Source organism: Megalobrama amblycephala, linkage group LG1 (genome assembly GCF_018812025.1).
Source record: "Megalobrama amblycephala isolate DHTTF-2021 linkage group LG1, ASM1881202v1, whole genome shotgun sequence".
Taxonomy (NCBI): domain Eukaryota; kingdom Metazoa; phylum Chordata; class Actinopteri; order Cypriniformes; family Xenocyprididae; genus Megalobrama; species Megalobrama amblycephala.
In genome coordinates, this window is record NC_063044.1 from 71,788,963 (window position 1) to 71,803,554 (window position 14,592).

Here is a 14,592-nt window from a genome sequence, read left to right on the forward strand (position 1 = left end):
TAAAAAAAGAACATTTATCAATACAGTTAATAAATAAAAGTGAAATAATACACATTTCTTAAATTGTTTATTAATAAATGTCAATTTTTATCGTTGCCTCTAGTAATTATGTGTCTGATGTTAAATTTCCAGCCTATTTTGGGCTCAATTTAAGCCAGAAATATAGTAAACAATAGCTAAGTTAAATAAAACTGCCCAGTAATTAAAGCATTTAACCCAACTGCTGGGTCAAAACAGCCCAGTCGCTGTCCATATTTGACCCAACTTGGTTGTTTTTAATCCAGCATTTTTTAGAAAATGTTTTGCTTCAAACAGACGTGTGCTTTATTGTCTGAAGGATGCATGCAGCAAACCGTCTCCTGAATGAGGTGTGATGCAGCCATTCATCGATAGGGAACTAATTCTTGCTGTCAGCTGTAATACTTACGCAGCTGCTCTGGTTGTTCAGGTTTCTTTTCTTCACCTGTCACAGAGAAACAGAGAAACAAGGAGATTATGAGTGAATGAACAGATGAAGAAGATACTGCAAGATTCTTCAAGAGCATGACTTTATATTAATGATCAGTAACGGTAATGTTGTGTGTGTAAACATTAGTTAAATCCATCACTAACATGAATTATCAATACACAATACTTTTCACAGCAATTGATTTAAATATTTTTCACATTAGTTCAGGAGAGTTTCATGTCTTAATGTTAAACTCTACTGTAATACTTACATATTTTCTTTATTTTGTCAGCGATCTCGGCTTCATGACGCAGCAGCATGTAGAAACAGAAATGAGGAGATTATAAGTTATTGAACAGATGAACATGTCAGTAACACTGAGTGATTCATCGTGAGCTTCTAACAATCTCATCATGAGTTTATACAAACCTGATTCCAAAAAAGTTGGGACACTGTACAAATTGTGAAGCAATATCAGAAAGGAGTTTCTCAGAGAAAAATTGCAAAGAGTTTGAAGTTATCATCATCTACAGTGCATAATATCATCCAAAGATTCAGAGAATCTGGAACAATTTCTGTGCGTAAGGGTCAAGGCCGGAAAACCATACTGGATGCCCGTGATCTTCGGGCCCTTAGACGGCACTGCATCACATACAGGAATGCTACTGTAATGGAAATCACAACATGGGCTCAGGAATACTTCCAGAAAACATTGTCGGTGAACACAATCCACCATGCCATTCGCCGTTGCCGGCTAAAACTCTATAGGTCAAAAAAGAAGCCGTATCTAAACATGATCCAGAAGCGCAGGCGTTTTCTCTGGGCCAAGGCTCGTTTAAAATGGACTGTGGCAAAGTGAAAAACTGTTCTGTGGTCAGACGAATCAAAATTTGAAGTTCTTTTTGGAAAACTGGGACGCCATGTCATCCGGACTAAAGAGGACAAGGACAACCCAAGTTGTTATCAGCGCTCAGTTCAGAAGTCTGCATCTCTGATGGTATGGGGTTGCATGAGTGCGTGTGGCATGGGCAGCTTACACATCTGGAAAGGCACCATCAATGCTGAAAGGTATATCCAAGTTCTAGAACAACATATGCTCCATCCAGACGTCATCTCTTTCAGGGAAGACCTTGCATTTTCCAACATGACAATGCCAGACCACATACTGCATCAATTACAACATCATGGCTGCGTAGAAGAAGGATCTGGGTACTGAAATGGCCAGCCTGCAGTCCAGATCTTTCACCCATAGAAAACATTTGGCGCATCATAAAGAGGAAGATGCGACAAAGAAGACCTAAGACAGTTGAGCAACTAGAAGCCTGTATTAGACAAGAATGGGACAACATTCCTATTCCTAAACTTGAGCAACTTGTCTCCTCAGTCCCCAGACGTTTGCAGACTGTTATAAAAAGAAGAGGGGATGCCACACAGTGGTAAACATGGCCTTGTCCCAACTTTTTTGAGATGTGTTGATGCCATGAAATATAAAATCAACTTATTTTTCCCTTAAAATGATACATTTTCTCAGTTTAAACATTTGATATGTCATCTATGTTGTATTCTTGTAATAATTTGAAACTTCCACATCATTGGATTCTGTTTTTATTCGCAATTTGTACAGCGTCCCAACTTTTTGGAATTGGGTGTGTAATAATGATCTGTAACAACTACAGTAATGTTGTAAATCAGCATCAGTTTTAATACTTACACAGTCGTTCTGAGATCTTCTCTTCATCTGTCCCAGCAGCACACAGACAGAGAAATGAGGAGATTATAGTGAGTGATCAGATGAACATGACAGAAACAGTGACACACAGAGAAGATAACACTCAAAATAAGTCAAGACTATGATTTTAAGCCAGTTGGCACTACATTTCTGCAGTTCTGTGAGCTTCAATAGCACTAACACAGATCTTAATTTATTTATTTTTAAATCAGCATTTTAGCAACCAGTGACAATTACTGTAATTTGATAATGGTCGTCGGTATATTAATATCATGCAGCTCGATACTGGATAATCATAGAACTTGTGGTGAAAATTATAAATATTGACTCTACTATAAATATTCAAATCCACTGTAGCACAATACAGCTCTGTATCAGCTGGAATACTCACGCAGTTGCTCTAGTTGTTTAGATATCTCCGCTTCATGTCAGCAGCACATGGAAACAAAAATGAATGAACAGATGAAGATGTCAGAAACACTGAGAAGATACTGTGTGACTCTGCATAAGCTTCTAATAATCACTTCATCATATGCATGACTTTACATTAATGATCCCTAACAATTACAGAAATGTTGTGTGTGAATTAATAAACAATACTTTCCACACCATTTTGTTTTGAAATTACTTCAGTGATGATGCGTCACTGAATGGTGAATTATTGACTATGAAAAATTATTATTCATTTAAGCTGTCACATCTATAATCCTTTGCCATCTCATCCTGGACTGCATTTCCCATAACCCATTGCCCAGACTCATTGTGCCTGATTCCCTTCAGGTGTTTCTCTGCCTATACAAGTCCTGTCCTGTCTTGCTTGTGTTTCTGAGCTCTCGCTAGGATTCTCTGTATAATAGTTTTGATCTTCTGCCTGGTTTCCTGGACTTCAATGTTTGCCTGTGTTTTAGACTCTTGTTTCCATTGTTTGCCCTGTGGTTTTGACCTTTTTCCTGCTATTTTGAATACGATTGTGGATACCCTTAGCTGCATGTTCTCAGCACTCGTCTCAGAGCAGTTTGTTTCTCTTGCTGTATCAGCTGTGAAACTTACACATTTCTTTTTCACAGTTCCCAGCTTTGTGTTACAGCAGCACATAGAAACAGAAATAAGGAGATTATTAGTGAGCCATCAGATGAAGACGTCAGAAACACTTAAGAGGATACTGTGTGATTCTTCATAAGCTTCTAATAATCACTTTTCTTTTGTAATCACTGTAATACTTACACATTTCCTTTAGTTTTTCAGAGATCTTTGCTTCATGGCGCAGTAGCATGTAGAAACAGAAAAGAGGAGATTAAGTGAATGAACAGATGAATATATTATATATACAGAATTAACATCTTATATATTTTAAATATAAAATAGCACAATAAAGCTCATTTTTACTTTGACTGTATCAATTTTAATACTTACATAATTCTTTGTCACAGCCCTCCGCTTCATGTCACAGCAGCACACAGAAACAGAAATGAGGAGATTATGAGTGAACAGATGAAGAAACACTGAGAAGACACTGTATGATAATCTGCATGACATAATCTTAATGGTCTGTAACAATTACAGTCATGTTGTGTGTATTAAAATCACCATGAAATCAAAACTGACCATTTTTAAGCAATACTGCAGTGTATATTTTATATCTGCAGTCAAATGCTCCGAACAAACATAATCCTTTTACGTGATATCATTATATGAACTATTCACTTTTTCCTTTTTTTATATTTTTAATTTTGTTTCATATATTCCAAACTACTGTTCAAAATGTGTAATGCACTAGACACACAGACATGCAAAAATGGTTTTCATAGTACATTTATGAACTACTGTTTCACATGCTGCATCAGTTTTAACACTTACCCAGTTCTTTTTCATTGATCTCGGCTTCATGTCACACCAGCACATAGAAACAGAAATGAGGAGATTATGAATGAACAGATGAACATGAAACACTGAGAAGATACTGTGTGATTATTCATGAACTTCTAACAATCACTTTATCATCTGCATGAGTTTATATTAATGATCAGTGAAAATTAGGCAACACTAAATTTCTATGCATGACCATCAGTTAAATCCATCAACGTGATTTAACCAAATTTAAAGCCAAGTCAGAGCCAGCAGGAATGTCCAAAAAGTCACAAAGAGGAACCAGGGAGGGTCAGTTGGGTTCAACCAGAGAGGCTCAGGCAGGTCTGGAGTCCTAGCAGAAAACCAGAGACCAGAGGGACAAACCAGGCAGGCTCCAGCAGTACTAGAGTCCTGGCTGAGGGCCAGGGAGGTGCTGGGTGTTTGGACAGACCAAGCAGGGTAAGCAGAAAGGACAGTACAGGCTTGGTAGGCAGCATGGGTGGAGCCGGCAGAGCAGACATCAAGGGTTGAGCCAGCTCGACAGGCCTCAAGGGCGGAGCCTGCTTGACAGGCATCAAGGGCGGAGCCTGCTTGACAGGCATCAAGGGCGGCGCTGGCAGATCAAGGAGCTTGGGCAGTGCCACCGCCTCTGGGGGTGCTGCAACATCTTCAGCTATCTCAGCGCAGGCCTGAGTCTATTCACGTCATGTCAGGCCAGCAGAACCTTTTGACGTCACCTGCCAAGCCAGAGACTGTTCACATCATGCTTGCCAAACCTGAGCTTCTTTACATGATGCTAACCAAGACTGAGTTTCTTCATATCACGGTCGCCACATCAGAGCCCTCTGGAAAGATCCCTCTGTCCCTCCCCCAAGACTGCCTCTGCTCCACCACCCTCCTGAACTTTTGGTGTTGGGTTTTTGTTCGTTTGGGTTTATGTTTATGTTTGTTGTCACAATAATGTTTCCTGTGTTGTTGTGTGATCATTTATTTTGCTTCCCTTGTTTGTGTCATGTTGTCATTGGTTAATTATCTTAATCATGTTTACATTGTTTAGTCATTAGTCTTCTGTTCTTCAAGCTTGCCTCCAGTGGATTGTTGTTACAGTCATGTTTTTTATATTAAACTTTACTTTTAAACGATAACAGTTTTCTCTTGCTGTATCAATTTTAATACTTACACAATTGTTTAGAGAGCTTTGCTTCATATCACAGCAGCACATAGAAACAGAAAAGAGGAGATTAGAAATGAGTGATCAGGTGAACATGACAGAAATGGGAAAAACTGCACAGAAAAACATTAAAAACAAATAAAAAGATGGTAATACTTCATAATAACATTCAGTTATAAGTCATTTATAAATTATTAGTTAATGATTAACAGATCATTTACAAAACATGAATATACATTTATAAATGATTGATAAGTGATATGCTAATATTTTATGAATGTTTTATTAATTCAGTTATAAGTCATTTAAAAATTATTTGTAAATTATGAACAAATCATTTACAAAACATGGCCATACATTTATAAATGATTAGTAAGTGATATGTTAACATTTTATGAATGTTTTATTAATTCAGTTATGAGACACTTATAAGTTATTAGTTAATGATGAACGAATCATTTACAAAACATGACAACTATAAAGTTCATAAATGATTAATAAGTGTTATGCTAACAATTTACAAATGTGTTGTAAGTTATCTTAATCAAATAAATCAAACAGATCATTAGTAGATGGTTTATAAGTTATAAGTTGATACATTATTTATCACTTATAATAATTGAATATTTATGACAAAATTGTTTTACTGTCATCTCAATAAACAATTGTTAATCATGAACAAACCATTAGTAAATGATCAATATATGATTTATTGATGAAGTTGTAAGCTGGTCTGTGTTCAAAAGCACAAACATGCAGGTATGCTAAAGCACTATTTTTAAGAAGAGTAATGTATTTGTTTTGAAGTGGATAAACATTTATAAATGCCTTACAGTCAGGTGATTCCAGTGGATTATATTAAATCCTTTCACTCATCAGCCCAGACTTGTGTTCTGTGTGGAGTGTGGGGGGTCTAGTGATGAAGTGAACCTCTGAACCGGTTTTACTTTCCACTGAAGCTCACATCAGGTGCAGAGAGTTAAACACTCCATGTGTGTCAGAGAAGACAGCTGTCTATACCCTCACCAGTCAGCACTTACACTGCTGTACACACTACAAAGTGTTCAACACCTGTTATAGATGATTAAATCATGCTTTCTGCATACCCTATTCTAAAGTGTAAACTATTCATCACTTGTAAATGTGTCATATATCATTTTCAGATCTTTCTTACCTGTTACAAATTATTTGTATATGTAGCATCCCCTATTCTAAAGTGTAAACTATTCATCATTTATAAATGTGTTACATATCATTTGCAGATCTTCTTTATAAATTATGTACAAACTGCAATTTGTAAATGTACCATTTATTTGCCATATGCAAAGTATACCTTTCAGTTACAGGATATAAAAATCTATACGAATCCCAATATTTAAATTACATATTTTTATATAAAAATTATAATATTTTTATGCAAATATATTTTACTATTATATAGAAATCTTTGAGCCCCTAACTCACCCCTCATACCTAAACATGACCACTTTTTAGCCACTTCACAAAAATAAAAATGCAATATAGATATATTTACAGTGACTGTTATCTTAGTTGATATACTGTTGTATAAAAAGAATAATTTTAAGCACCCTACTCCACCCTATAACCTTAAGCATAACCATTTTGACAATATACTTAGTGTAACAGGCAGATAAATGTACGTTAATCACAACAATTTATTTAAAACATTACAAAAAGCAGTATACAGAACAGACAAAATGACGCGTGTGCTACATTACCAGCCAAATTACAGCAAAACATAATTTTGTGTAAATTACAGAATTAAATTAAAGTGTTTAATCGCTGCAAACATTCCACTGATCTGCTTGTCCATCCTCCAAAGTGTCGCGCTGAATTTAACACAGCAACTCAAATTTGGCATGTCGCAAACACTCTATGGTAGTTGCAAATCACATGTGACAGCCAATAAGGAGCGAGGTTTGACGTCACTGCCGCAAGCCTGTGTCGTATTTTTAGAAGCGCCAATTTTGAAAGTTATGTAACGGTGGATTGGTATGATTATTAACGTAATATGACCATACATTATGCAAATCTTTTCCTCACACGATGCCATCGTATGACTTCTTAAGACTTGAAATAAAATGCACGAAATAATGGACTATGTTTATTATCAGTTTATAGTGCGTTTTCGTGTTATGGTGAGGAGCTGTTCCATGAAAAACAAAAGATCTACAAATGATACGTAACACATTTACAAGTGAAGAATAGTTTACACTTTAGACTAGGGGATGCAGAAAGCTTTGTAAATGATTTATTCATTCATTTACACATCATCTATAACAGGTGTTGAACTCTTTGTAGTGTGTGACTGTAAGGCATTTATAAATGTTTATCCACTTCAAAACAAATAAATTACTCTTCTTAAAAATGGTGCTTTAGCATACCTGCATGTTTGTGCTTTTGAACACAGACCAGTTTACAACTTAATCAATAAATCATATACTGATCATTTACTAATGATCATTTACTAATTTACTAATACTCATTTACTAATCACTGATCATTAACTAATAAATTATAAATGAATTATAACCAAATTAATAAAACATTTGTAGCATATGCACACGTATCAGGATAATCAATAAACTTTGGAATTTTCAGAACGCTTTTAACCTCCTGAACTCTGCATGTAACTCACGAATCGGCTCCGGCCGGTCTCGGAGTGATTGTGACTTTGGCATTTTTGTTACCCTCCGAGGTAAGACAGAGGGCCCAATTTCCTAGCTCTTGGGACATCAAAGGGGGCCCCTCATGTGAGTGCCAGATCACATTCCAACACACACCACACACCACACACACAGACACACACAAAAACACACAAACATGCTTAGAGACTGTATGTACAGCTACTCTTAGAATATGACTGTGCCAAAGTGTACCCGTCACGTATATCCAGTGCATATATGCTTCCTAGTGTTTAGACTTAGTTTAAATGAGTGTATTTGTGCTAGTGTTCATTTTAATGATGGAATTTTGCCTGTAAACCATAACGTCTTCTACATGCTTTTCTTATATGTCAAGTTTAGATTCATTTTAAAGCTATTTCCACGTCTCATTCACCTATGTTTATTACATGGCTGTCAAATGCATTGTTCGATTGGTTTAATGATGCTGTGAAGAAAGTACTCCATCTTGAAATCCGATCTGATAGCCATAAAGTATGCAAATTCAGTTAGGAGACCAGACAAATGAAACGCTTGCCCGCCAACTTTGCACCTATGTCATTGGCTATTCCACCTCAAGGAGGTGTGTCGGCTTATCTGTCATAAAAGAGGAGCACCAGGATTCTTCTGCGTGTTCTCCCAATTGCCCTGAATCATCCATCGCCCACTCACGCACGTCTCTCCCGGACGTCACAGCGACCATGCTACCATCGCGCCAGTCTCTTCGGGACCACCATTTCTCCGGCAAAACTAACTTTCACGTCCTCCATTCAAACCCTCCCGCGGAAACGGAAGAAGACAATGAACTGCAGCAGCACTGAACTGAAACCCAGCAAGCAAACTGACGCAAGTACTGTTTCTGAATCTTAGATAATGAAACTGATTTCTGTGCTGGCTTTCAAGGACTGATAGGTTTTGCTACTTGCTTTCTTTCTTTCCCTTTCTTGACTTCCACTCTTGTATACATGTGTATATTCTGTATTTAGGCGTATAACCTCTGTAGTAGTAGTTTAAATATATTAAATACATTATATCCATGCTTTTTGTTTTCTTACTCGTTCAACAAAAACCAGGTCACTTTAACGTTTCGATTCTAATACAATAACTCTATGTTTGATGCTATCATAGGAATTTATCCTCGTGGCCAGAGAAAAACCTTCCTTTGATAATATTCTATGAGGAGCTTAGTTTGCTGGACAAACGAACAGTTTCTCTAAATAATTATTAAACCAGAACTAATCATATATATATAATTGATTATAATTCGTTGTAATTAATTCACCATATATGGTTAATTCCCCCTTGGGTCGGTATGTGCATAATAATTATTCATAAAGCTTTATGAATTATTATATTCATATTCCACCCATAAATTGATTAATAACTGTACAATCGTTACACATTCTTAAAGTGTTAGTATATCACTTAATCATTTATGAAAGTATATTCATGTTTTATAAATGATTTGTTCAACATTATTAAACAATTTACAAATGACCTATAACTGAATTAATAAAACATTCATAAAATGTTAACATATCACTTATTAATCATTTATGAACATATAATCATGTTTTGTAAATGATTAGTTACTAGTTATAAGTGACTTATAACTAAACATTATTATAAAGTGATACCAAAGATGATTGCAACTTTTTAATCACACAAATCTGACTTTTTTCTCTATTTCTCAATTTCATTGCAAGTTTATATCTTAGAATGTCAAAGTTGAGATATAAACTTAAAATTTTTAAGAAAGTTTTTTTTTTTTTTTTCTCAGAATTTGACTGTATAACTCACAATTTCATATCTCATAATTCTGAGAAGATATAAACTTACAATTGCAAGAAAAAAAAGTCAGATTTGCGAGTTTTTAATCAGGCAAATCTGACTTTATAATCATATTATGTATTTAAACTATGCTGTAGCACAATAAAGCTAAATGTTCCATCTGTTGTATCAGCTTTAATACTTACACAATTGCTCTAGTTGTTTGGAGATCTCCGCTTCATGTCACAGCAGCACATAGAAACAGAAATGAGATTATAAGTGAATTTGTTGTAAATTCAGCATTTAAATCATAGCAATTCAGTCATGAGTATAATGTCATGCAGTCAATACTGGATAATCACACACTTCATTACTGCACTAAATCAAACACAAGCAGAACTTGTGGTAAAATTATAAATATTGACTATGACAAATCCTGTAATATATTTAAAATCTACTGTAGCACAATACAGCTCTGTGTCAGCTGGAATATTTACGCAGTAGCTCTAGTTGTTTAGAGAACTTTGCTTCATGTCAGCAGCACATCGAAACAAAAATGAATGAACACATGAGCATGTCAGAAACACTGAGAAGATACTGTGTGATTCTTAGTGATTCTTCATCATCTGCATGACTTTTTTATGACTTACACATTAGTTTTTTTAGTTCAGAATTACTGCGTCGACAATAAATCCCAACACCAGCAGCAGCAGCGGCAGCGGCAGCCACCAGCAGAACAATCCCCACTATAGCGCCTGGAGAAATACTTGGTACTGTAATGATACAGAAAAACATCTCAGGTTATGTATGTAACCATAGTTCCCTGAAAACCAGGGAACGAGACTCTGCATTTGAACGCTTTGGGGAACATCACACGTGACCCGGTGTCTGAAAGCAAAACTATTCAACAACTCCAATCCCTACTGGCCGGCGACAGCCTATGACATGCGATCCGGAATTATAAAAGGAGCGCCTGGAGAAACAGACAACATCTATTGTCTTGAGGCACTGTTCTGCAGGCAGGCAGACCAAAGCATGGCAAGGAAACGCAGAGGGTTCTCAGGGAACTATGGTTACATATGTAACCTGAAATGTTCCCTTTCGAAAGGGAACTTGTTCTGCGTTTGAACGCTTTGGGGAACGATATACCAATGCCGCCATGCTTAAGGAGAGTGCATGCCAAATAATATGGCTGACAAGATGACAAACAGTTTAGAAGGAAACGCTTAGCAACTCACCCTCGGGTCACACCAGGCTGTCAGTGACAGCATTCCCTACGGCCAACAGCCCAAGCTAAGCCTAAAAGAGGCCTTCCGTAGAAAGCCTACTAAGGCCGCTTAAGGCATCTGGGACCAACATTTCCGAGAAAAAGTGGTCCCTTAAAGGGAATGTGGCCAGGGAACCGAAAAAGGAGTCCCGGCCAGTCACTAGAGGGGAACAAAGTCACCCCCAATGCCACCAGGGAGGCCGACCTGATCTGATGTAGGACAAATTTAGTCTTAGCCAACCCTGTCTGAATACAGAATATCCAAAACGCATTCTCCAGAAGAGAGCAGGTAAGAGCAACTGCAAGAAGGGCAGTAAGCAACTCAAACCCATGCGTAGAGACGAGCATCCTGGAGAGCAGAACTCAGCTGAGTGCTATGAACCTTCGTATTGAGGGGAGTATAATCCGCTCATCCTAGGATCTACTCAGCACTTAATAATTTGCACTGAGGAGGTTGTGCGCTAGAAACCCTGATACAGGGGAGCACAAACCAGCCTGGGGCTGATCCTCAATGGGAGGCTTAATGGAAGCCTTCACTTAATGATCAGCTTAGGGAACTAAGCACTATTACACAGACAACCCTAGCAGGGAATTACAATGCTCGACCTAACAGGTAGACCATACTGTGGGCACATAACCATGGAGGCCAGAAAGGGCCTATAGAAAGACATTCAATGGTGGCCTGCGAAGACCACCTTGAACACTTATCTCACTAGAAGCAAGAAACATGACCTCAGTATACAGCAAATGAAACTGTGAGGTGCCCACATAACAGTCCACCTAACACAATCCAACAAGCAGTGTACTCGGTAAAAGGAACCCTTTTTACTCTTTAGAACAAAAGGAGTACAGCATACGCCATCAGCAACTAAGGAAGGCCCCAGAAGAAGGGCCTATGACCTCAGCAGACACGTGGCATCAGCCCGAGGCAGTGTTTTAAGCACCAGGAAGGACAAATAACCGAACCATAAGGAGGCTAAATTATGACCTGGGGCCCTGGCCAACTAGAAATGTACTCAGTGAAATACTAGTAACTCTGACCACGAGAGGAGTACACTATTACATACACCAGCATGTTCAAAAGGTGGCCCAGGGGGCCTAATACCTGTAAAACATACGACGTTAATCTAGTGGCCACCTAAGGACTAGCATCCTAGAGAGCAGAACTCAGCTATAAAGCTTAAGTTTAATCCGCTCATCCTAGGATATACTCAGCGCTTGATTATTTGCACTGAGGAGGCTGTGCGCTAGAAACCCAGATACAGGGGAGCACAAACCAGCCTAGGGCTGAACCTCAGGAGGAGGCCTCATGGAGGCCTACCACCCATGATCAGCTTATGGAGCTAAGCACTATTACACAAACAACCATAGCAGGGAAGTACAAAGCTCAACCTAACAGGTAGACCCTACTGGGCACATAATCATATACGAAAAACATTTCGCCACATTAGAAGGACATTCAATGGTGGCCTGTGAGGGCCACCTTGAACACCTGTCTTGCGGGGCGCAGGTTACATATGACTTAGTAACAGTAGTTAAACTGCCCACATGACAATCTACCTAACACAATCCAATGAGCAGTGTACTTGGTAAACTAACCTTTTTACTCTTTAAATCAAGAGAAGTACGACGTATACCAACACGCACTAAGGAAGGCCTTTGACTGGCCTATGGCCTTAGCAGACACGTGGCATCAGCTTGTGGCAGTGTTTAACCATTAGGGTTCTAGGAGCAAAAAATAGAACCAACCTAGATACTAGGTAGCTATTTAGCTCGACTAGAGTAGAACCCAGACTCAAGGAGGCTGATGTAGTTAAAACCAAACTTTAGTAAGGTTTTACCACAAAAACTCACCCTTGAGAGGTCAACCACTCAAAAGAGTACTCATTAAAAGCACCTTTTTACTCCCAAGTGAGAGGAATACATAACTGAACTCCAACATGCTGCACGGGAGGCCCATAGATCCTACCCTAGTAAACACGTGGCATCAGCTAGTGGCGACCATAATCATACCAACCATCAGGCCATGCATTCAAGATTTAGTTACTAAAAGGAAATGCATATTACGCCACATACTCCACGAGAGACCTGATTAAGGCCTACTCAACAGAGGTGGGGCGTGGCCGATGACTCCCAGGTATCCTGCCAACAAGTCGGCTAAAAAAGGAGGCCCTGTGGGGCCTACAATCTCAGCAACAAGTGGCGTTCAGCCTGTTTGCAGAATAAAACACGGACTGTGCCAACATGTGAACTAGAAAGGAGGCCTGTAGGGGCCTACCATTCCAATGACACGTGGCTTCAGCTCATGAAATAAACTATGTGAACAAACTATGATCACCTAACAACAGCACTTGCAAAACTTTTCACAAGCTGTTAACTAGAAAGAGTCTAAAGACATAAGAACCTACATTCCAAGTTATATGCAATATAGCTGTTATCAAGATCACTAAAGGGAGCTAATAGAAACCAGACTGCAAAAGCGGTTCTAACACTACCCTGAGTATGCAATCCAGCAGGTGATGCACTCAGTGACACAAATAAACCCTAACTGGGGAATATTAAAATAGTCAACAATCTCTTTAAATAGAGGTTAAAATCAAAAAAGGCCTGCTATTATGAGAACAGGTGCTAATCTGTGGCAGCATAAGTAAGCTCACATACAAATGTAGGGCACAAGGCTAGAACTCAAAGCAAAACACAATGCTTTGAAATACATGCCATCCTAATAGGATAAACATTCTCTCCAAACAGATTCGCAAATCTGTACTGAGCCCTAGAGGATGGAGGCTAAAAAGCTAGCGCTGTCAACTCAAACTTGAATGAAAATCAAGTGGCTCAGAGGAAAAACATTTATCATAGCATGAAAGGTTCTAGAAAGTGGGGCCTAGCATAAACTGATAACTTATATACGCAAAGATAAGGGCCTACCACCTGAGAAAAACAGCATCAGGGAGTCTAAAAACAGTCTACAAACTTAGCTGTTAAACTCAACAATTGCACCTACATAAACAAGGGGACAATGGGCATATGGCCTAACAACTCCCTCGGGAGGAGGCCAGAACTAGGAACTATACCACCTGACAGAGGATAGTAAACATAGGGTAACATATAACACACCTAACCTAGCTCTAGCCTAGCCGCTAAGCTACGGGCCTTCTTACAGGGCCACAAGCCTAGTGAAGCCTGGGCTTCACCTCCAAATTTCATGGATAAGAGAAAGAAAGCGAAGCTCACAAGCAAACAATGTCAGGCGGCCGATTAAGGCCAACCTAACATACATACTTACTGAAGTGACGAGTGCTAACTCAAACTACTCTAGAAAACAGCAGATGAGAAGCAACTCTAAACAGGTGGCTAAGAGGCGGTCATTTTGTGGCCTGCACAATATATCATGCCAGCTTAACAACTTCAGTTTACCCAAAAACCCATTTTTGACTACATGCTCAGAAAAACTATACAGGAAAAACAAGGTCTTATTTTAAACACATAAAAATATAGACCCTCCTGCATCTCAAAGACCGAAGACTCCTTAATTTCACACGAAAATGGAATCTAAGGTTCTTTTAAACCTAAAAGATCCTCCCATTATCAAACCGAAAAAGCAGGTCGACAGAAATAATCACTATGGGCCCAGCCATCAGTCTGACCATAAGTATCTGAGCAAGATATATGTTT

General features: G+C 38.4%; 1 protein-coding gene across 2 annotated transcripts in view; it reads right to left on the bottom strand.

The window, feature by feature from the left end:
- LOC125246742 overlaps positions 1 to 14,592 on the bottom strand; it is a 28,321-nt gene that overhangs the window by 4,333 nt on the left and 9,396 nt on the right. For both annotated transcript variants that reach the window (XM_048157740.1, XM_048157746.1), the window contains exons 4-14: positions 10,301 to 10,423; positions 9,857 to 9,886; positions 5,206 to 5,226; positions 4,035 to 4,058; positions 3,591 to 3,614; positions 3,402 to 3,431; positions 3,228 to 3,251; positions 2,569 to 2,598; positions 2,160 to 2,186; positions 720 to 749; positions 428 to 463 (exon numbers count right to left, since the gene is read on the bottom strand). In XM_048157740.1, the coding sequence (XP_048013697.1) occupies positions 428 to 463; positions 720 to 749; positions 2,160 to 2,186; positions 2,569 to 2,598; positions 3,228 to 3,251; positions 3,402 to 3,431; positions 3,591 to 3,614; positions 4,035 to 4,058; positions 5,206 to 5,226; positions 9,857 to 9,886; positions 10,301 to 10,423 (399 nt within the window). The remainder of the gene's footprint in view (positions 1 to 427; positions 464 to 719; positions 750 to 2,159; positions 2,187 to 2,568; positions 2,599 to 3,227; positions 3,252 to 3,401; positions 3,432 to 3,590; positions 3,615 to 4,034; positions 4,059 to 5,205; positions 5,227 to 9,856; positions 9,887 to 10,300; positions 10,424 to 14,592) is intronic.